Below are 21290 nucleotides of genomic sequence, written 5' to 3'. Positions count from 1 at the left end.
TGTTGTCTAACCTCCAACCTTTAGCAATCCTTTTTTAATCTTTTTGAAAACAGTTTGGGCCACATTAAGATTCAATGGGAAAAATAAAGTACAATAAAAATTAGATCATATATTTTGTATACCACAAATTATACATTTCAAAATGTCAAATTACAGAGCAAAGTCTCAGTTTATGTTTCTATATAAAACTTTTAATTTGAATGACACAAAACACTATTTACTGCTATATCCTTATAGGACATTTTGTATTGCATATATTTACTTGCTAAAGAGGAAACCACAAGTGACATGACTATTTACATCACAGGTATACTTTTTTCAATTCAGAAACAACATTTCTCCACACCATCCTTCCTATGATAGTATGCACTGACATCTCTATGCTGAAGATAAAAGAATAAAGTATTACAGAGTCCAGGGAAGGATCAAGGTATGTGAAAGAGGCATCTGGTTAGAAGACAACAGTCAACTTCACACAATACTAGGGAAGAAGACCACTCTCACAGAAGCCCCTTTGCACTTTTTTTTTATCTTCCATTGCACCTCTCCAGGCACATTGCCAGGATGATCTATATCGAACTGCAACTGTCTCCTCACTTAATCAAACAACTGGGGGAGGACAAGAGATGAAACCTAGCCAGGCACACATTGTCAATTCTTCCAAATCCAGTCTGTCTTATCAGGGATCCTTAGCATCTCCTCTGTCTTTTCCTAACAGATGAGGATCAATCTTAGATTCACAGAGGTTTACATCAAGGACAAAACCATATTTATAAGATCAAGGGAGAATAAACATTCACATCCCTATAATGCAATAGCCCCTTATTCTCTATTATACTTTGGCTGTATTGTATACTTAGAGGTGAAGTTTTAAAGGAGTGATGTATTTAAAAGTACCATGTAGCGTGCATGCGCGTAAATACTATTTTATAAACATGAAAAGTATGCATGTATTTCTGGTTTTGTGTTCACATTTACCTGTGCAAAGAAGGGGCAGTCTAAGGCCATTCTGGGGTGAAGCCAAGAGGAATGCATGTAAGTTGCTGTTTTATAAGAGACTTATGCAAATACATTAGACAACTTATTTGTACAATTTTACACCTGCTAATTACCTAGCGCAATTGATATCAGACTCATTTGTTGTCCGCTGTTGGTTGGATGGGAGTTCTCAGTGAACTGGGGGGAGTTCAGAGAAAAGAGCTAGGAGAGTCTCAATGTCTTGGAGAAGGAGCTGGTAGAGCTATCAGTAAACTGGTGATTGCAATTATCACATAATATTTTAAAATATACCGACTTCTACATATAAATCAGGGTTTTCCACAAGCAAGTTATAGTTTGTCTTTCACATAAAATATATGTATATATGTATTTATAAAATAGGTAGGAAAGATACTCACTTTCAATGTATTACAAGTATTTGTACATAGGTTGGGGAATAGAGGTATGCATATTTTATAATCTGCTTGTACCTGATATGTGCAGGTTATAAAATACTGTACTACATCTCTGAGCAGCCATATATGCAAATAAAGGGGCCACACAAAGTTTGTTTTTTTAAAGTTATGCTCCCTTGTTTTAAACTACTTTTGGGTCATTTTTGACTTTTTAGGAAGGCCATATACAAATATAAAATATTTGAATAGAAAAAAAAAAAAAAAAAAGAGTAAAACATCATGCAAGTGGTTGATAAGCAGTCGGTATAATTTATAATTTCAAAGGTTCAGTGATTTCCCAGGAAGACAGTTGATCAGATAAGATATTACAGAAATACATGTTGTAAATTTTATGCTGTAATGTCAACTTCCTTTCAGTACCTAGTCTGAAAGAGTGGGAAGATCACTGAGATGGGAAGAATCAGAGATGGGAAGAATCAGAGGATATCTGGATGGTTTTTTTAGAGTCATCCACTATCGCCTTGTGAGCTGTAAATATGGCTTTATATGCTGGTTAGTTCAAATACCCATGTGATTGTGTGGCTGTGGTATTTGTCTTGTGCACATGACACTGATTAGTTTTGTCATGAAGACTCCAATTGTCCTTCAATGTGCCCTCAGTACTGCAGTCTGAACATTTCATCATTTTGGAGGTTTGTCTATATTAGTGGCACTTGGTTATTTCTTTGTCAATTTATCTCAAAACCTCTTATAGGCGCACTTTTGTATTGTTATATGGCTAATGTTGGGGATTGTGTTGGTGTACAGGTCCAATACTGCCAACTGCTATCAAAAGAATCTTTCTGTAGCAATCTGCTAAAGAAGCTTTCAGAATTTCATCTGATAGAGTGTCTGTGCTCGCTCATGCACGCTTATGGAAAGACTATTTGCTGGGCTCATTTATGTCATTTAATTTATTTTCACTGTATTGAGATGTCAAAGGGTAAGGAAGGAAGGGTGTTAAGGATGGGTTAATGGGTGCCAGTACTGACTGAATTTATTTTTGTTTTTGGCAATCCACAATCAATGGGTTCCTTCCCTGGTAAAGAGGGAGAGCAGCAGAGATATCTCAGGATTCTAGGTAGGAACAGCATTGGTGGGACAATGGAGGAGTCCACTTATACTCCACTTCCATAATAATCTCAAAAAAATAAATTCCTAAGATTTGGAATGATCTCCCTTTATTGATCAGGGAAGAAACATGCTTACTGCATTTTTGCCATAAATTGAAGGCATGGCTGATAACTTCTGAGCTCTGAGTTTAGGAAGTTTGTTTTAAGATTTAACTTTGATTTCCCTTTGACTGTAGTATCTTTAATAGTTTATTGTTTTAAGTATTTTTCTGTATTGTTATGAATTATTGTTCTGCTTTTGTTGTACATTGCCTTGGAAGAACTTATTGTAAATTCTGTAAGGAGATTCACAAAATTGTATAAATAAATAAATAAATAAAAAAATGTTAAACTTTTCTTTAACATATTATAGTTTGGCTGTTAGTTCATAGATTAGTGTGTATATTAAAGTCATAGTGTAATTCATACCAGCTGTGTGTCAAACTATATAGGAAGTAATCTATACTGGAGGTACAGCAACCTTTGAAAATGAGTAGTCTGTTGTTTGAATGATAATATATGCAATAACCATCAAGGACGGGAGGTAGTACGGAATCAGTAGTACTAGTAAATGATTATGTTGTTCCTGTCAAAAACTTGTATATGTCAGTATGAGATCAACAACAAGGATCACAAGGAGTTATCATGTAGAATGTGCGGTATGTGAAACTGACAGTTAAAGATGTGTATGACAAAATGTGACCCAAAGATTGGGCTTGTAATGTGAAAGGAAGTCATGAGAGTTTGAGGAAAGGAGGAGAGAGTCATTTTCAAAGTTATGACAATTAATAGAGCCCTTTCAAAGAATGAGAGAGATGATTTATAAAGGGTGAAGGTCAATTAAAGGTGGGAAAAAGCAGCACTGAGCCCTGAAAATTGAGCAAACTGAAAGTTAGACATGCTTTAAAATTAGAAGTAAAAGGTCCCTTCCCTCCCTCCCTCCCGGTGTGCTACATGTACAAAATATATCATGAGAATATGCACATAAGTATGAAAAGGGTCATCGTTTTGTGGAAAGAAAATAGAGTTTTCTATTCTGTTATTGGTCATGATGTTTTGTGACTATTTCTGGTTGACAGCAATAAAAATTATAAATAAAAAAAAATAAATTAGAAGTAAATGAAGCTGCCATTTTAGATAGAATAGAGTAATAAGAGAAGCATGGGTACAGCTAAAGATATGAAAAATCTGGGAAAGGGTTTTTTTTTTTTTTTTTGGAGGTGGCACTTTCATCCTACTGCTTAGGGTTTCTAACTGAATAGAAACCAGCCTTTGCTGGGTCACAGTGCCAATAGCCTTTCTTTACAAATACCCTATGATTGTTTTTACCTATTTTATATCCCCCTCACAACTTACTCAGGTCAGTCATTGCATACCAATCTTCAGCTGGGAGTTGCACAAGAGGACTTCTTCCAGAACTCCTGTATTAGTGATTCCTGCCATGGAGTATTTCCATTGTGTGGTGACTGGGATTCTCTCCCCCCAGAGACTGTGAGCATTGCCTCTGCAGCCTGGGAACCAGAAACTGGGCTTGGTATTCAAACTTAGGTCCTCCACATGGTGGCACTGCCATTGGGCTGGCCTGGAAAGATTTTAAAGTATTAACAACAATGGTTTGCAGGAAGTCAGTAATCCAAAAAGGATTTACTGCTGCTTCACACTATTCAGGGTAGAGAGCTCAGGGACTGGTGCAAATGTTGAGTGAATCAGTGCTTGGAGGCACTCCATTGGAGATTTGAGGCCATTAGTAAGGACCTCCATGATGACCTCTTCTACATAGCTCAGTTTCAAATCTATGGCAAATGTTTTCTTACAGACCAAATATCTGTTTTTGCAACAGTTGACATTTAGCCATAATTAATTTGAGAGGATTGAGACTCCAGAGAATAAAATGAAGTCCTATTGTTAAAATAAAATGCTGCTACATTTAGAGAAAATGCAAAAGGGAATCAAAAATGAAGTCTGTTAATTAAAAACATATTACAGTAAAGTTTCAGCAATGAAATGTCAGTGCTGACTGGTTGCTGTCAGCGAAGTGAATACAGAACTAAAAAATGAGAATCAAAATGAAGGCAGGTTATATTCATGTATGCTGTAAAGGAAATCAGCAGCACAGCATACAATGACATTAAAACTAATTTTCACAGTATTATCTAAGCACTACACAAACACAGAAAGTTTTCTATTAGAGGCAATCTTTGTCCACTTTCTCGAGTGTTAATACACCTGGTTGAGATGTCTTCTCTTTAAAATATAGAGCACCCAGTTTTGCAGAAACATAGTAGCTTTTAACACCCCCCCCCCCCCAAAAAAAAAAATCTTGCACTCTACAAATTAATACAAAAGAGCTAGCTGTTCGCAATGTTGGTTGTCAGAGATCCATGTGTGAAAACGACTCCTGTGTGGGTATTCTCCATGCCATATTTAACAACTTCTTAAGACCTTGTTATTTAATCACTAACTTTCCACAACTTTATAAGAACAAACCACTTCTCAGTCTATCCTCAGACTAGAACTTTTTTTTTAAAAAGCTCCCAACACAATAGCCAAAACCTCTCTGTGAATTTTCATGTTTTTTCACTTGTGTTAGGCTCATGCTCTCTAGATGACATGCAACACAATTTTTCTTTACTAGTGATGGCAACCATTTATGTATCAATCATTGGAATGGCAAGAGTTTACTTGATTCCTACTATCATGGATATCGAATGCATCTTTACAACTTAAAAGAAGCAATATGAGTAAAAAAGGAAGAGTCAAATGTTGATGTATGAATAGACTTGGATTGAGACATAGTGCATGTTGTTCATGACATGACTGTTATGCAAAATGTTTCTCTCCATGCTGATGGATAGGAGGAAAAAAAAAAAAAAGCCTAACATAAAACTTTGAAAATGGAAAATAAATTTGTAATTTGACTACTTAGTTACTTTGAACTGCATACGCAAATGCAGCAAGCCCAGAAAGCAGTTCTCCCTAGAGAAAGACCGATTTGAGGAAAGATTCTCATTGTGCTTCATACATATTCAATTCCATGCAACCATTTTGAGCTTAGAAAAGATATTCCTTAGGGCCCAACTCATGTAGATACAAAATGGGGGAAAACTCTGGGCCTTCCATTTTGCAAAACATGAAAGAGAGGAAAATCTGAATTTCCATTAGAAACAAAATGGATATCCTCCAAATTAGCCTGCCTATCTTCTTTGTACCAGGAAAAAAATGATGCCTTGGCCAGACAGCGCCAGATATTCAGCCATTTATGTAGCTCGAGAATTTTGCAAAAACAAGTCTAGGTAAATGTGGTCATTAGAGGTGCTTAAACATTAGTTTATCATTTTAATGATCTCTACTTATGGGTGTCTTCATCTCTGTTCCAAAATGTTATTACTCTAAATAAATTGATGTGTGGCTTTTTGAAACAGTTAACTGATCTTGAATATGAGTTTATTATCTAGCCCACTGTTAAAAAGGATTGAACTGGCTGATTGTTCTCTACTTGTACTTCATTTTACACCACGTTACTTTTAGGTTACCAACTAACTATGTCATCTGGCCAGGTGTAGAAAGTCCTGTTTTTATCAACTCATAGTCCTGCTTTTTTTCAGAAAAAAAAAAGAAACCACAAATAGATAGCTGCAATGGGGTAAAACTAGAACTGATCCAGCATGTCTATATGGCTTGGATCTAGTTGATAACTCTTGTTGCTTACTTACTATATAGGAACCACCAAGCTCAGTGGAGACGACCATGATATGTCTACACATTTTTATTAATATAGAATGATTTTAATAATTCTAATATGATTAGATTCACTGCTGTTTTGTGTATCTCACTGTTTGACCCTTTAGTCAGATGCCTTTTTAATGATTTCATGAAGCATTCTTGTAACTAAGGGCCTGATTTACCAAGACACAGAATGGGAGAAAATCCTTAAGTAAATCAAACCCTAAAAATATTTCTTGGCTCTTTTCAAAGATTATTTTAAACATGTGTATTATAATGGCATTGTAATGATTCTCATCTGTAATATTAGACATTGCCTTAGAGCCATTTAGCACTGCTGTATATTATGCCCTTAGAGGTAAATGTTAAAAGCCTGGCGTGTGCCAAAATCTGGAGATATGCACGCATGTAGGGCTTACACATGCCTGCCATATTTAAAAAGCCACCTACATGCATCTCCCGCAGTGCGCGCATCTGCCTTGGTTTCAAAAAGGGGAGTGGTTTGGGCTTGGTCTGGGCATTCCAGGTCAGGGTCTAGAGATGTGCACATACGTGCCTCAGCGTGTGCGCTGGTCCAGTGCCACATAAGTTTACTTCTGCTATGGAGGAGATGTAACTTAAAAAAAACAAAAAAAAAAACCCCCCAACAACAACCATTTCTGATGGGTTTAAAGGAACTGGGGTAATGGGGGGAGTGCAGGCAATTAAACCAGAGGGGTTTCAAGGACCTAACTCTAGTCTAGGTGTACTGGTGGATGAACTGGTGAAACTGGTCACGGCTTGCCGGTTATAAAATACTCTGACTTACATGGTAGAAATCCTATTTATGTGCCTAGGCGCGTGACATTTAAAATTGTGCACCCATGTGCATGTAGTCAGGCTATTTTATAATATGCATGCACAAGTTATAAAACGGCAACATCCCTGGGTGCGCACTGACATATGAATGGGTATGTGCCTGCACGCCAGTTTGAAAGTTATCATTCCTATGACTCAGTTCTATAAACTTCCCGATCTGTGTAATAAATGGTCAAATACCTAGAGATAGGTGGTCTGAGGAATTGTTTTCTCATATTGCAAAAAATATATACAGTCTGTTCATGGGATATTCAGGTCTGAACTGTGGAGGCTGACTCATGCCACATAGTGGGAGAGGGTCATGTATTCTGCAGAAGTACTGATAGTGGGCCAAAGAATTGGATTTAAGATTATGGTGCCTTTAGGCAGAGGACTGGGGAAGGGGATCTGCATCCCTCCTGGAAATCAAAGAGCTGTAAGGGGGAGGGAAGAAGCAAAATTCCCAGGTTTTGGCCACTTCAGAATTTGGCACCATAATGTTCTTACCTAAATGTTGCCCTTTCAGGCCAGCCCAGTGCCTCATTGCAGTGCTGTACACTGCCAAGTGAAAGACCATGGTTCAATTCCCATGCTTGACTCCTACTCCTGGGCCAGATGGAGCTGGGGATACTACAGAAGTAGTATTCATTATCCCTGAGAGGAAGAAGTCTCAGCCATTGCACAATGTTGACCCCTACTAACCAGGCTCAGATTTATTGGTGTGTTCTAGAGGGAGCCATGGTTTGTGGTCTCTGGTCAAGGACTGTCATTGCAATGGCTGGGGTAAATTGGGAGAATAAGAATAAGGTAAAAACCAGGGATAGGTTTGATTGAAGGCTCATGGGCATGGATCCCAATAGGCATCAGTTCTGGCTGAGCTAGAAGCTTAAAGAAATGGGAGAAAACCAGCAGGTCAAACAAGCAAGCACTTAAACATCTAATGCTGATAAAGGAATTGGTTTGGAGGATCTTGGGTTAGTTACAGGCTAGTTTTCAATACAGCATTCTTGAGTAAAATCATAGAAAAAGCTGATTTCAGCAACTTATTGCATTTTTGACTAATAAACGTGATAATTCACCCTTATCAGTCTGGTTTCCATTAGGATCATGGGACAGAAACAGTGATATTGCACATGGTCAATAAAGTTTCTTATCTTGTTAAATCTTATCAGCAGCTTTTGATGTCATTGACCATTGTTGTCTTCTCTCAAGGCTTGAGGCTTGATTTAAATCCACATGATAGGACTAATAGTGTAAACTGGAATGGCATCATTTTAGAATTGATTAGGCTACACCGTACCGTACCATATGCTTCCATACTATCGCCCTTGTAGTTTAAAATGTATTTGTCTCCTTTGGCAAAACTAATACAAAGCTATCAGTTGCATTGTTATATTCACACTGACAACATACGTCAATTTTGATGAAGATCAATTTGCAGGGGTTGCATAATTAAATACCTGCTTGGTAGGTGTAACAATCTGGTTTTGATACACTATGTTAAAATTAAATCCAACTAAAACAGAACTCTTATGGGTCAGTAGATGGGTCCGATTGTTGGTAACACTTCTGTTAATTAAGGGAGTGGAGTTGCACTCAAAGGCGGTAGCTTGGCATCCACCAGAACTCCCACACTACAATCTATGGAAACACATTAGGACAATGATTAGATCCCCCTTTGTTTATCTGCACAAAATTCAGTGTCTGTGATTTTATTTGCCAAAGAAGCTGACTTTAGTGTTTCATACATTAACATGTTGATTAGATTACTATAATTCATTGCTCCATGGCTTCCTAATCAAAATGCTAAAACGTTTAAAACATCTTCAAAATATTCTGGAAGGAGCAAATGCATGGGATTAAATAACCCCTGTCTTGGAGAAATTACATTGGCTTCCTATCATTTGGCAGATCACATTTAAAATTTTGACTGGTTTACTGATGCCTTTTTAAGGACATACTAATCCCTTATGATCACCCTTGTGGGCATTGTGGTCTTTCCAATATAGCTTGTTGATTCCTGTTATCATTACAAATTAAACTTGAGATAAACAAGAAAAATTGCATTTGCATACGTGGGCCTAGTGTAGTGTATCTTTATGGAATTAAATTATTTGAGTTTTAGGAAGAGGATAAAGGCTGGTTGTTAAGGCATTTCCAAATTCAGTACTTTGATGGAGGGCTTTTAGAATGATGTGGCCAGCAGAATGAGAACTTTTGATAATGGCATGTGATGAGACTTTTATAGGGTGGGATAAAGGGTTTTAATTTTAGAGGGGAGATAATAGTAGTGCAGAGGAAGTAGGAGAGTGATATTAGAGAATTTCAATGCTAGAATGAAGTTTTGCATTTTACATTGAAATTGTAACTTTGTATTTTTTATACATTGTGATCCGCTTTTGGTTTTAGAAAAACAATAAAGTGGAATATCAAATATGACTAAATAAAATAAAAATAGGGCCTCTAGTCAACTACATAAATGCATTCAAAATGCATAAAAATATTCCTTCTAGATAAGACTAAATTGTGAGACTGAGAGACTGGGCATTTAAAAAGCAGATAATATTTAATGTGGACAAGCGCAAAGTGATGAACCTTAGGAAAGAGCAAGCCAAATTATAGCGACATAATGCAAGGTTCCACATTGGGAGTTACCATCTAGGAAAAAGGATCTAGGTGTCATTGTGGATAAGAACATAAGAACATAAGAAAATGCCATACTGGGTCAGACCAAGGGTCCATCAAGCCCAGCATCCTGTTTCCAACAGTGGCCAATCCAGGCCATAAGAACCTGGCAAGTACCCAAAAACTAAGTCTATTCCATGTTACCATTGCTAATGGCAGTGGCTATTCTCTAAGTGAACTTAATAGCAGGTAATGGACTTCTCCTCCAAGAACTTATCCAATCCTTTTTTAAACACAGCTATACTAACTGCACTAACCACATCCTCTGCAACAAATTCCAGAGTTTAATTGTGCGTTGAGTAAAAAAGAACTTTCTCCGATTAGTTTTAAATGTGCCCCATGCTAACTTCATGGAGTGCCCCCTAGTCTTTCTACTATCTGAAAGAGTAAATAACCGATTCACATCTACCCGTTCTAGACCTCTCATGATTTTAAACATCTCTATCATATCCCCCCTCAACCGTCTCTTCTCCAAGCTAATATGTTTAAATTTTCTGCTCAGTGTGCGGCGTTAACCAAGAAAGCAAAGAGAATGCTAGGAATTATTAGGAAAAGAATGGAGAATAAAACAGAGAATATCATAATGCCTCTGTATCGCTCCATGGTGCGACTGCACCTTGAGTATTGTATGAAATTCTGGTCACCGCATCTCCAAAAAGTTATAGCAGAATTAGAAAAGATACAGAGAAGGGCAACCAAAATGCTAAAGGGGATGGAACGAAAACTCAAGGGGATATGCGATGAAGTTACTATGTAATGCACTTAAAACAATTAGGAGAAAATATTTTTTACTTAATGCATAATTAAGTTCTGGAATTTGTTGCCAGTGGTAAAAATTCATTAGTGTAGCTGGATTTAAAAAAAGGTTTGGTCAAGTTCCTGGAAGAAATGTCCATAAACCATTAATAAGGTGGACTTGGGAAAATCCACTTCTTAGCCTTGGAAACAGGTTACTGGGCTTGATGGACCTTTGATCTGATCTAGTATGGCAAATCTTATATTTTTATGTTCTTAAATTCAAAGCAGTTATATGATTCCACAGACATCAATGAACATTCCTCTCGCACATTCCCTAAACTTTTCATACATTAATCTTTCTATACCCATTTTTGCCACTCATTTTTGTCATCCCTACTTATCACATTCTTTTTCTCTTTTGTCATAGTGCTTTCTCTTTTTCTCTAATTATGTTTCCCAAATGGTGATCTCTCACCCTATTTTTGTTCCTTCCATCATGTCTCATTGCCCTTCTCTAATTCCTTGCCTGAAAGACAAAAATGGACCAAAAGATCACAATCATAACCTTACTTTCAATCTCTGATTTTTCCCATGGGTGGGATTTATTAGACCATGATTTCTTATTGTAAAAATACAATACATTAAAATAAGGAAAAAATGGCCAAATGCCAAAGACAGGGTTAGGGTTAGGGATACTGATCACAATGTTGACGGAGCTCTACATGAAACATAATTTCCCTTTTCTAGTCTCCTGTTTCATTTAATTAACTTAAATATATAAGCCACCAACCCAGTCAAAGGCTTCCTCCTATCACATTGTGCTCCATCACACCCTTGTTTTCTCTCCTCTACTACTAAAGTCAACTAACCCCCCTCCCTATACACACACATATTGCAACCTGCTGTATTCTTCAAAATCCCTAATACTTTATCCTGTGGACATTTACTCATGCCACCAAGTGGGAGCGAGCAATGCATTCTGCAGATATACTGACAGTGGGCCACAAGGCCAGATTTAAAATTATGGCACCCATAGGCAGAGAACTAGGGATGGTATGTCCACCCACTCAACTTAAGAGAGGTTACTAGTGGTGTGCCATTGGGAGTGGTCTTCATCCAGTTCTGTTCAATATTTTCATAAGCGATATTGTGGAAAGGCTGTTGGGAAAGTTTGCCTTTTTGTGGATCATACAAAATATACAATATGGTATACTTTGTCAAAGATGTGGAAAACATGGGAAGGTGAAGCTTGGGAATGGACAAGAGTTTGACAGCTAAGATTTAATGCTAAAAAATGCAGGACCATGCACTTGGATTGAAACAATCCAAGGGAGAAGTACAGTGTAGGGGGTGAAGTTCTGAGCGCAAAACAAGAGAGGGATGAGGGTGATCATATCTGATGATCTTAATGTGACCAAACAGGTATAGAAGGTAATAGCAAAGACCAGAAGGTTACTTGGGTACATAGGGTGAGGGAGATGCATAGCAATCCTGAGAAAGGAGGTGATTATTGCCTCTGTTCAAACCTCTGGTGAGACATCATTTGGAGTACTGTGTACAATTCTGGAGACTACTTCTTCAAAAGAATATAAACTGGATGGAGTTTTTCTAGTGGGTAGCTATTAAAATGGTCAAAGGTCTTCGTGATTAAGCAAATAAAGAGAGACTTAAAAATCTGAACATGTATACCCTGGAGGAAAGGAGGGAAAGGAGAGATATGATAGAGGCATTTAAATAACTCCAAGGAATAAATGCTCAGAAAGCAGGTCCTCTTGAATGGAAAGGAGGCTCAAGAATGAAGGGTTATGAGATGAGAGTGAAAAGGGGAAAGGCTCAGGAATAATGTAAGGAAATATTTATTTACAGAAAGAATGGTGGATGTATGGAATAGCCTCCATGTGGAGGGGACAGAGCCAAGGACAGTATCTAAATTCAAGAAAGTATGGGATAAGCCAAGAGGATCTCCAAGGGAGAGAAAGCACTTATAAAGGTGAGCAGATGGTATGAATGGGAAGCCTAGATGGCTATGTTTCATACCCTCATCTATATTCCAGTAGTCTCACTCATATGATCTTACTTGTCTCTCCATTCTCCACCATTGCCTTTATCTGAACTTGTCCTCCATTTTCCCCCTTCTTCCATTCTTCCCATAGGCTCTTATGCTTCTCTTTTCTTCTCTCTTCTCATAGTTACCTAAAAACATTTTCCTAAATACTAATATCATACTCCTCGTAATCCCATACTCCCTCACCTCAATTATCACCCTTTTCTATCCCTCAGAACCCAATACTCTCTCCCTTCCAATCTTCCCATCTACCAAGTGCATATGTACCAATCTTGCACAGACACAAATGAATATGCCATTATCCGAACTAATGAACACTACCTTATACTGATAATCATTTAAATAAAAAATGTCTTATGCTACTTGATAGGGGGTTGAGATATTTATTAATTCTGATGTCCTCTGGGATTGAAGTGGGAAATATCTCCTGTTCCCACATTCCTCCTAAGACTGGAAGATGGTAGGTATCTTGAGGGTTAGATCAGTTAGGCAGTGAGCTTCTTAATTTCCCTAAAGGCCACACTACTGCTGCTGACAGCAATCTGGATGTTTCCAGATATATACTTGTGAGACTTCTGCATGATTCTGGAATGTTCCCAATAAAGCAGATAGAAGTTTACTAACAATTCCTGCATGAACATGTCAGTTTCCTAAGGATGAAAGTTAGGTTTCCTGGTTTTGGTCTTCCATCTATTTGGAGCATGCACAGATAATAGTTTGCCCTATAACAATGCCTCTGTCTGGGTAATCGGGAAGCCCAAATGCTGACTGAGACTACTCCAAGATATAACAGGAATAGGTCAGGAGGACCAAGTATGTTCCTTAATAATAGGTTCATGGGGTGCTAAACCTTTCTTCTTGGACTACAGATTCCTGAGATGCTGCTATTTTATACATGGTGATCCTTAATGGAGCTGAAGGTAGTGTGTTCCTGCAAAATAAAAATTCAGAAGCTGATGGTAATGATGGCAAGATGTGTGAATTTATGACCCGTTTCCTTGAATCAAAGAAAGATGAGCTGGGAATCACATTGAGAGAATGTATGAGAGAGGACAACTAGGAGAGGCAAGCTTTCCCGATCTGTTAAAATTCTTTGAAGGAGTAAATAATCATGTGAATAAGGATGAGCAGGTTGATATAGTGTACCTGGATTTTCAGAAGGCATTTAATAAAATCCCTTATGAGAGATTCCTTGGGAAATAGCAAAAGTCATGGGACAGGAGGCAATGTCCTATTGTGGACAGGTAACTGTTTAATGATAGGAAATAGAAAGTAGAATTAAGTTGTCTATTTCCCAGTTGAGAGAAGCAAATAGTGGAACATCCTGGGATCTATACTAGGACCAGTGTAGTTTATCATTCATAAGTTTTTAGAAGGAGCAATGAACAAGGTGATCAAGTTTGTAGAGGACACAAAATTATTCAAAAAGTAAAAACACGAGCAATTTTGAAGAATTTCAGGAGGACATTTCAAGACTGGGGAACTGGGCATCTAAATGGCAGATGAAATTTAAATGTGAGCAACTGCAAAGTGATGCACATAGAATTAGTTTTCCCTAATTATGTATACACAATGCTGAGTCATATTAAGAGTTTCTGCCCAGGAAAAGGACCTTGGGGTCATTGTGGACAACACATTGAAATCTTCAGCTCAGTGTGTGCAGAGGCAACAAAAAAAAAAAAAACCCCAAATAGAATGTCAGGAATTATTTGGAAATGAACAGAAAACAAAATTCAGAATATAATAATGCCTATTTATTGATGGTATGATCACACCTTAAGTATTGTATGCAGTTCTGGTCATTGCACCTCAAAAGAGATATAGCAGAACTAGAAACAGTACAGAGAACAAAAATAGTTACTGGGATGGATCAGATCCCTTATGAAAAAAAAGACTAAACTGGTTAAGGCTCTTCAACTTAGAAAAGGTCTACTTAGATGGGATAGAGGTTTATAACATTGTGTAGACTGTCAGGTTAATAGGGAACCATTACTTACAATATCAAATAGGGGACACTCCCTGAAACTAACAAGTAATTATTAGTCAGATAGACTTTAGTTTCTTCATCTCTAAATTCTTGGGAGGAGCAACATGGAACAGACTTTCATATTGAGATTTGCAAGTGAACCGGATTTGAGACAAGATGCTGGGATCATTTCTCAAGGTCTTAATGCAGAATGTGTTTTATTATAGAAAAATGCAAAATCAAAGTGAATTCCTATGTTGTAAGCAATTGCAGTGTATGTGGTAGCATCTAGAGATATTTTTCCTTTGAAACAGCTGCTGTGTGTTTGTGGGGGTAAAGATGGTGAGCTGAAGTTCCTTGAGTTTATTATTTAAGCTCTGAATTGAGTCCATGGTATAGGCAAAAAAAAAAAAAAAAAGGGGGGAAAAAGAAAAATCTATTTGTTTCTCTTGAAGTGTGGGCAATTGTTTTTGACCTCATAACCCCTACTCTGCATGCTCAACAGTATCTCGCTGCCCTTCATCCAGGGATACATCGCCTCATCAGGCAAAAAAGCAGAGACACAAGGGATAGGGCAGACATTTAAATAAGGATGATAATTTATAACATGACTGAGAACCAGGGTTGCATTTACAAGACATGCCTGAAATTGCTATAATCTACGACACTGATTTAACTGAAAACGAAGATTTCTATTTACAGCAAGGCTCAACTATCTTGGTACATAAGCTTTTCCGCACTTCTGAATTTTGCAGAATTAAGGCCTAAATACCTCTCTCTCTCTGTTCCAATGAACATCTTCAATGAACAGAGCCTTAACTGAGAATAGATTGTTCAAAAATTAACAGTCTAGTTGTCTTGTACACTGTGCTAGATGTACATAGTATACATAAAACAGTGTGGGTTCCTATATCTCCAATAACTGTACAAGATCTTAGCAAGTAAAGAATAAAGGAATTTTAGGATGGAAGATGATCAGGAGCCTCTTTCAGTCTATTCCTCTGTTCCTGAAACTTTGTAGATCATAAACATTTCAGTAGTTTGCAGTTGCCTATACAAATGCCAGTTAACTTGCTGTTCAAAGAAATAAAATAAAAGATAAATACCTTAATATTCAATTAAGGTTCCTAGTATATTTTCCTAAAAAAAGGAAAATAAAAGAAAAACAGCACTATTCTTCCAAAACTCTCTCTCTGCAGTTAAGCAAACTAGAATGTTAATATCTTGGACTCACATACCTGCTGTATGGGAAACCACACCTTTCAGTTTCTGACACATTTGAATGGATTGAGAACTAATTATGATAAACTATTCAACAGTGCTATTCTAGATAATATCATTTATCATCCCTATGGTCTCCATCATTCATGTATCTACAGGTTGGGAATATAGCGACAGCAAATAACAACCCATGATATATCCATATTCTAAAACAGTGAATGCTGCAGCAGCTCATTAGACAAAATGGAAAAAGGGTTATTTGCATAACTGGAAAAATGTAAAATTTTATTCCAAGAAAATTAACAGGCTACACAGGTAAATTTTGGCAAATGCAAACTTTATATTGAAATTCACACACATCTGCATCTTAAAGAATGAAAGACTCACAGACTCTTAAATGTATTTCTAAAGTACTATAAATTATAGTATATGCTTTCACAAGTTTAAAACTGAATTTGAAAACAACCAATACACCAAATGTGCAGAAAGTATAAACAAGACTGTGCCTTCAGTAGAATAAATGCTTCACAAATTGTGCAAGATATCATACTAAGGCTCAGGTCTCCCCATGACAGCTGTCTTAAAATAGAAACTTACATCAACTGCTTGTGTTTCTTAGAATAAAACAGAACAGACTGCACACCTAGAAAAAAAAATCATACCATCCCAATGCTGTGTGGACTGACTTGGGGAATCTGGGAGTGAAGGTTGTTGGGGGCATGTGGGAGGGGAAGTTGTTCTTTCATGCACTCTCAAACAGTTGACCAGAGGTACTGATTCAAAAATGTTCCTTGCTTATTTGAGCCAAGACTTAAACAAAAATGGAAGATACTAGATGACCCTTTAAGGCAACATGTTCAGTCTTTATTCCGCATTATCCTGACTGTGTAATATGTAAATCCTGCAATACTGCAAATTGGAAACTATGTTGCCTAGTACTGTGAGATCTAGCTCTTGTGTTTGCTTGTTGTTTTTTTTTAATTATTTAAATGAGTCAAATGAACATTATACTAAAATCAGCAAAAAACACAGAATACAGTTTAAATGCTAGAATTTTCACTGTTAAGGAAAGTGTTATATGGAAAGGTTACTTGTAAAAAAAAAAAAAAAAAAAGTAAAATCTAATTTGAGCAAAAATACTGTTTTGGAATACTCCTCAAAATGTACCCAGAAGGCAAACAGATCTGTATGTATGATAATCCAATAATGCATGGCACATCCTTAATCAGTTACAGTACTTAAAAGTTCCCAATTTTCAGTCTCTCCAAAACAATAAATTGGTATGAAATGTTTGAAAAGTCTTCACACTTTCTAAAATTAGTTTTATCAACATACCTCATACCAGTTTGTTAAGATGTCCAATGCTAAACTTTCTGATGGTCTTAATTGCATGTAGTGATATACACAGCACTTAGCACAGACACCTAGCACCTGCTACTCTCATTATTTAGCTTTTAACCACATAAAGGAATTCAAAGCAATAGGATCAGTCCTTTTTCCTTAATTACAAACCTTCACTGATGGTCAGCAGGATCACTTTTAGGTTTAAATTAGGATTACAGGTGAGCTATTGGAAAGACTGCACAATTTTGCCCAAATCCATACAACTGCTGACGTTCCATTCTTGATTCTCTTCTCAAGACATGGCTAGAGGCCACAATTGCTTAGCAGAGAAGGGTAGTGTTTCACAAGGCTAAAGATTTACAGATGCTCCCTCATATAACACAGTAAGGTTCCCTTGGCAACCTGGATTTTCTGCAGTAGAGAAGGGTTGTACTGAAGCAGCGCCTCAGCTCCCTGTTGGAGAAAATGCAGACAAAAGGATTGATTCCAGCTTGGGCAAAACTCATCCAGACAGCAGCCGTTAGAAATCCTCCTGGTACAACAGGCCCTCTCGCAAAAACTCTCCAGTAACACGCTACCAAATAGGGACCCCACAAGGTCAGAAATAGGAAAGTCATGATGTAGAACATTCTACTTATTCTTTTTTCCATTTTGAACTCGTCTAAGACTAATAACCTCCTCCTGCCCGGGGTGTTGGCATTTTGCCTGATGCCCAATAAGGTGGGTGGTGTGGGACCCCGTCCAAATCCCGCTAGCCAGTTAGCAGCAGCTTGACCACTAGCTCCAGGCCCATGGAAGGTCCAGTTCTGGCTCACTGCTGCAACAAACTGGACTGGCTTCATTTTCCTGCGATCGTGAACAAAAAAAATCAGCTTGAGGTAGACAAGCTGTGTGGCTAGGAGGATAAGGGCAAGGAGTAGCATAAATCCCAAGGAATCATTTGCTCTGAAGGAACGATGTTGAAAGGTACACTGGTCTTCCTCCCTAATGAAAGAATAAGTGCCCACATCTAAAACTGGGGGGAAAGCCATAGCAACAGAGAGGGTCCACACCATACAAACCACTGCCAAGCAAGTCCAAAAGGTCAGCCTTTTTGTATAAAACCGGTGGTGGGCTATAGCTAAGTATCTGGTGACACTTATGCAGAACAGCATGAAAGCAGTGTGGAAACAGGACAAAACCCCCAGAAATGCAATTACTTTGCAGGTCAGAGTCCCATACGTCCAGGTGGAGCCATTCTTGACAGAGGTGAACACAAATGGGAAACAAATCGCAGATCTGAGGATATCTGAGCAGCAAAGATCCAACAGTAAGTAGTATGGAGCTCTGTGCAAGGTCTTATCTTTGACTAGCAAGATGGAGATCAAAAGGTTACCCACCACACTGACTCCTATAATGAAACCCAGTGAAGTCAGTTTGAGGAACGCTGTTAAAGGGGAGAGATTTTGTAAAATGTTGTCAGCTGCATGGCTGTAGTTCGCCATAGATGGATGGATGATATGGATATTGTTTCACTCAAGTCTCATGATCTATATAGAAGGACAAGGAAGAGATAGATCCATACATTTTACTGCAGGTGTAATCCACATAAAGAAATGACCTGGTGTCTAGTCATACATCCTCTTTTTCCTTCCTTCTGATGTGTCATGCTGTCAAAAATATCTGGAAAAAATATTAAGCTATCAGTTTTTTAAGGCAGCAAGCAATTATGTGAACAAGTGCTAACATGAAAATGTTAATTTATGGAGAAAATGAAGTTGTAAATGTAAGTAGTATCTATACTGTTTTCAAACATTTGTATAATAATAGACTTTTTTAGTGCAATTTCAGAGAATTGTTTTCCATTCTACAATTGTTTCTCAACAGAGCAAACATGAAATCTCTGTCTTAAATATTGTGGGAAATTGAATTTCTATATGAAATTGTAGATAAAAAGATCCTCCACAATACACAGCATATCTGCAAAAACAGACTAGTATATAATGGAAAAAAATACAATCATGCATGACTAGAAGCATTCAAGAAATGGACATTTATGTATTCATTTAGGTCTCCTGTATGTGTCAGATTTTTTTCCAAAGACAGCTGCTGTGTTGATATGGATCACACCCAAAGAAACCCTGCAGAATTTATGTTTTCTAACCCAAGTCACCAAAGCACATTAATCATACACTGTTAGTTCATACACATTGCACAGAAAATGAAATTCATTATTGCTCTTTAAACACGATTTTGTAATTTAGGCTTGGAATCCAGAAGGCATATGCCAGTAAGCATTTTCAGATTTTTAGACATCTTAGATATCCAAACATTATTATTTGCATCGATTAATGTAAATATTGTAGAAAAAAATACATCCAGAGAAATAATGCACATCAGTTTGGAAGCAATAGCTGCTTTTGTTTAAAAATACAATAAACTGATCTTTCTTCAAGCAATTAAGCCTTAGCGATGTACACAGTTCTGTGTGCTGCAATCCAATGTATTCGGTACAGAAATCTATTATGTTGTAGCTGGACAGCAACGACACACATATTAAGGTTTAAAGCTCCATTATTCGTATGAATGATACTTTGCAGCCAAAGACCATTTGAGACTAAATAATACAAAAAACGGTGTAAGCTTATTGTACAGGATTGCTTAGTGAGTACAGGTTCACGACACATTTTAAACGTATGTGTGTATATATGCACATACACATACACTGTATATCCACAGCATAGTTAGCGTTGTGCAAGAGGTATGTACCTTATTTTCATTTTGTTTCAGTGGAATGCAGTCCCTTTTTATTTCCTGTCTTGCCAATGCTTTCCAGATATGGACCTCAGAATGTACAAAGCCTGCTGAAGATGCATTGTCTGTGTACACTACCATTATGCAGTTTATTATTAAAAATCTTCGCTATGAATATGTAAAATTAAGCTCACTTATTAACCATTGCATACTGCCCTTCCCCTCCCCGTCCAAAAAACAAAACTTATCTAAGTGTATATCCTCCTACCTGTTGGTACTGGATACCCCGAGTATTTTTTTCCCCCAGTAGCTTCTTCTTTCTATAAAATGCTGATTTTTTTTCCTTGGTACCTTGGCTGGTAGAATATAGAGGAATCAGTGGTTGAGAGCGCGCATGCGCGCTGAGGCTGCCGGCGGCTCCAGCCTCGTCCTCCCCTGTCGCAGCGGCACAGTCTCTCGTAGCCCGGGCAGCGGCTGTCCGCGCACCCTCCATTCATCTGCTGCAGCGGCCTTTCTGTATGAAAACTCAAGTGTACCAAATCCAGCTATGCAAAATCCTCTCCTTGCTGCAATTGAATTTGTTTTCACCAACGCCTTCGCTCTGTTAGAGACATGAGAGCTCCCAGCAAGCTCTGGCTTTTTTCCTCTCCGGCTCTGAAAATGATTGCAGCTTGCAGGCAGGGGCGGTTTTTGGGTTTTTTTTTTTTTTTTTCTGGGCTGGGCGGCTGCAAATATGCTTCAGTCACAGTATACGGTTTAGTGGCACAAAACTAAGGTTTGCTTTGTTCTAAAACGTCTCTGGCGACTCAGCTGAAGTGAATGAAAAGCGGGAACAGCTTTCCTGTGAAAGTTGTATGCATGTTGTGTGTTGGGGGAGGTGGGTGATAGGGGAAGGAGTGGAATTCAAAGGGGAGAAATTGAACTCTAGCGCGATGGAGGGGGAGGGGTTCACAGCACACTCTCTCTCTCTTTTTTTTTTTTTCTCTCAGCCCTCTCCCTTACTTCAAGGAGGGGTTTTATGAGGGAGGTCCTCTTTCTTCAGAGGGTTAACAGAATGAAATGAAAACAGGGAGGAAAGAAGGATATGGGAGGAGAAGGAAAATACATTTTTCCTTGCTCTTCACAGCACAGCAGGTAAGGAAAAAAAAAAAACAAAGGAAAAAAAAACTCGGCTTAATTGATTAATTAATTAAGTAGTCAGCACATTGCCTGTGTGGAATGTAAAGAAGAAAAGGCAAACTAGAGTAGGATGTGCAGAGAGAAAAGCAAACAAAATAGTATGAGGATGGAACAACCCCCCCAGGTTAATGGAGGTTCAGTAACTGAAAGGGGGTGTTTAAATAATCCTAACTTAAAAGGCAGGAAAAGGAGCAAGAAGGCTGGGAGTCTAGGGTGGGAGCAGAAGTGGCACAAGATTAACAGTTATAAACTGA

The 21290-nt window shown here is 37.8% G+C and overlaps 1 protein-coding gene across 3 annotated transcripts in view; it reads right to left on the bottom strand.

The window, feature by feature from the left end:
- The window catches only part of GPR85 (G protein-coupled receptor 85), a 90731-nt gene extending 69960 nt beyond the window's left edge, over positions 1–20771 (bottom strand). Inside the window, exons 1-2 of one of the 3 annotated variants that reach the window (XR_003858773.1) lie at positions 20126–20771; positions 17293–18786 (exon numbers count right to left, since the gene is read on the bottom strand). Coding sequence is in view for 2 of the 3 variants with exons in the window: in XM_029617071.1 (XP_029472931.1) it covers positions 17496–18608 (1113 nt within the window). In the remaining variant the exon portion in view is untranslated. Of the gene's footprint in view, positions 1–16106; positions 18787–20125 lie in introns of those variants that run through there. The other 2 variants (XM_029617071.1, XM_029617072.1) reach the window with 2 other exon arrangements.
- Positions 20772–21290: the final 519 nt, after the last annotated feature.

The sequence above is a fragment of the Rhinatrema bivittatum genome, chromosome 9 (genome assembly GCF_901001135.1).
Source record: "Rhinatrema bivittatum chromosome 9, aRhiBiv1.1, whole genome shotgun sequence".
Classification (NCBI taxonomy): domain Eukaryota; kingdom Metazoa; phylum Chordata; class Amphibia; order Gymnophiona; family Rhinatrematidae; genus Rhinatrema; species Rhinatrema bivittatum.
This window is presented reverse-complemented; position numbering and strand designations above follow the sequence as displayed.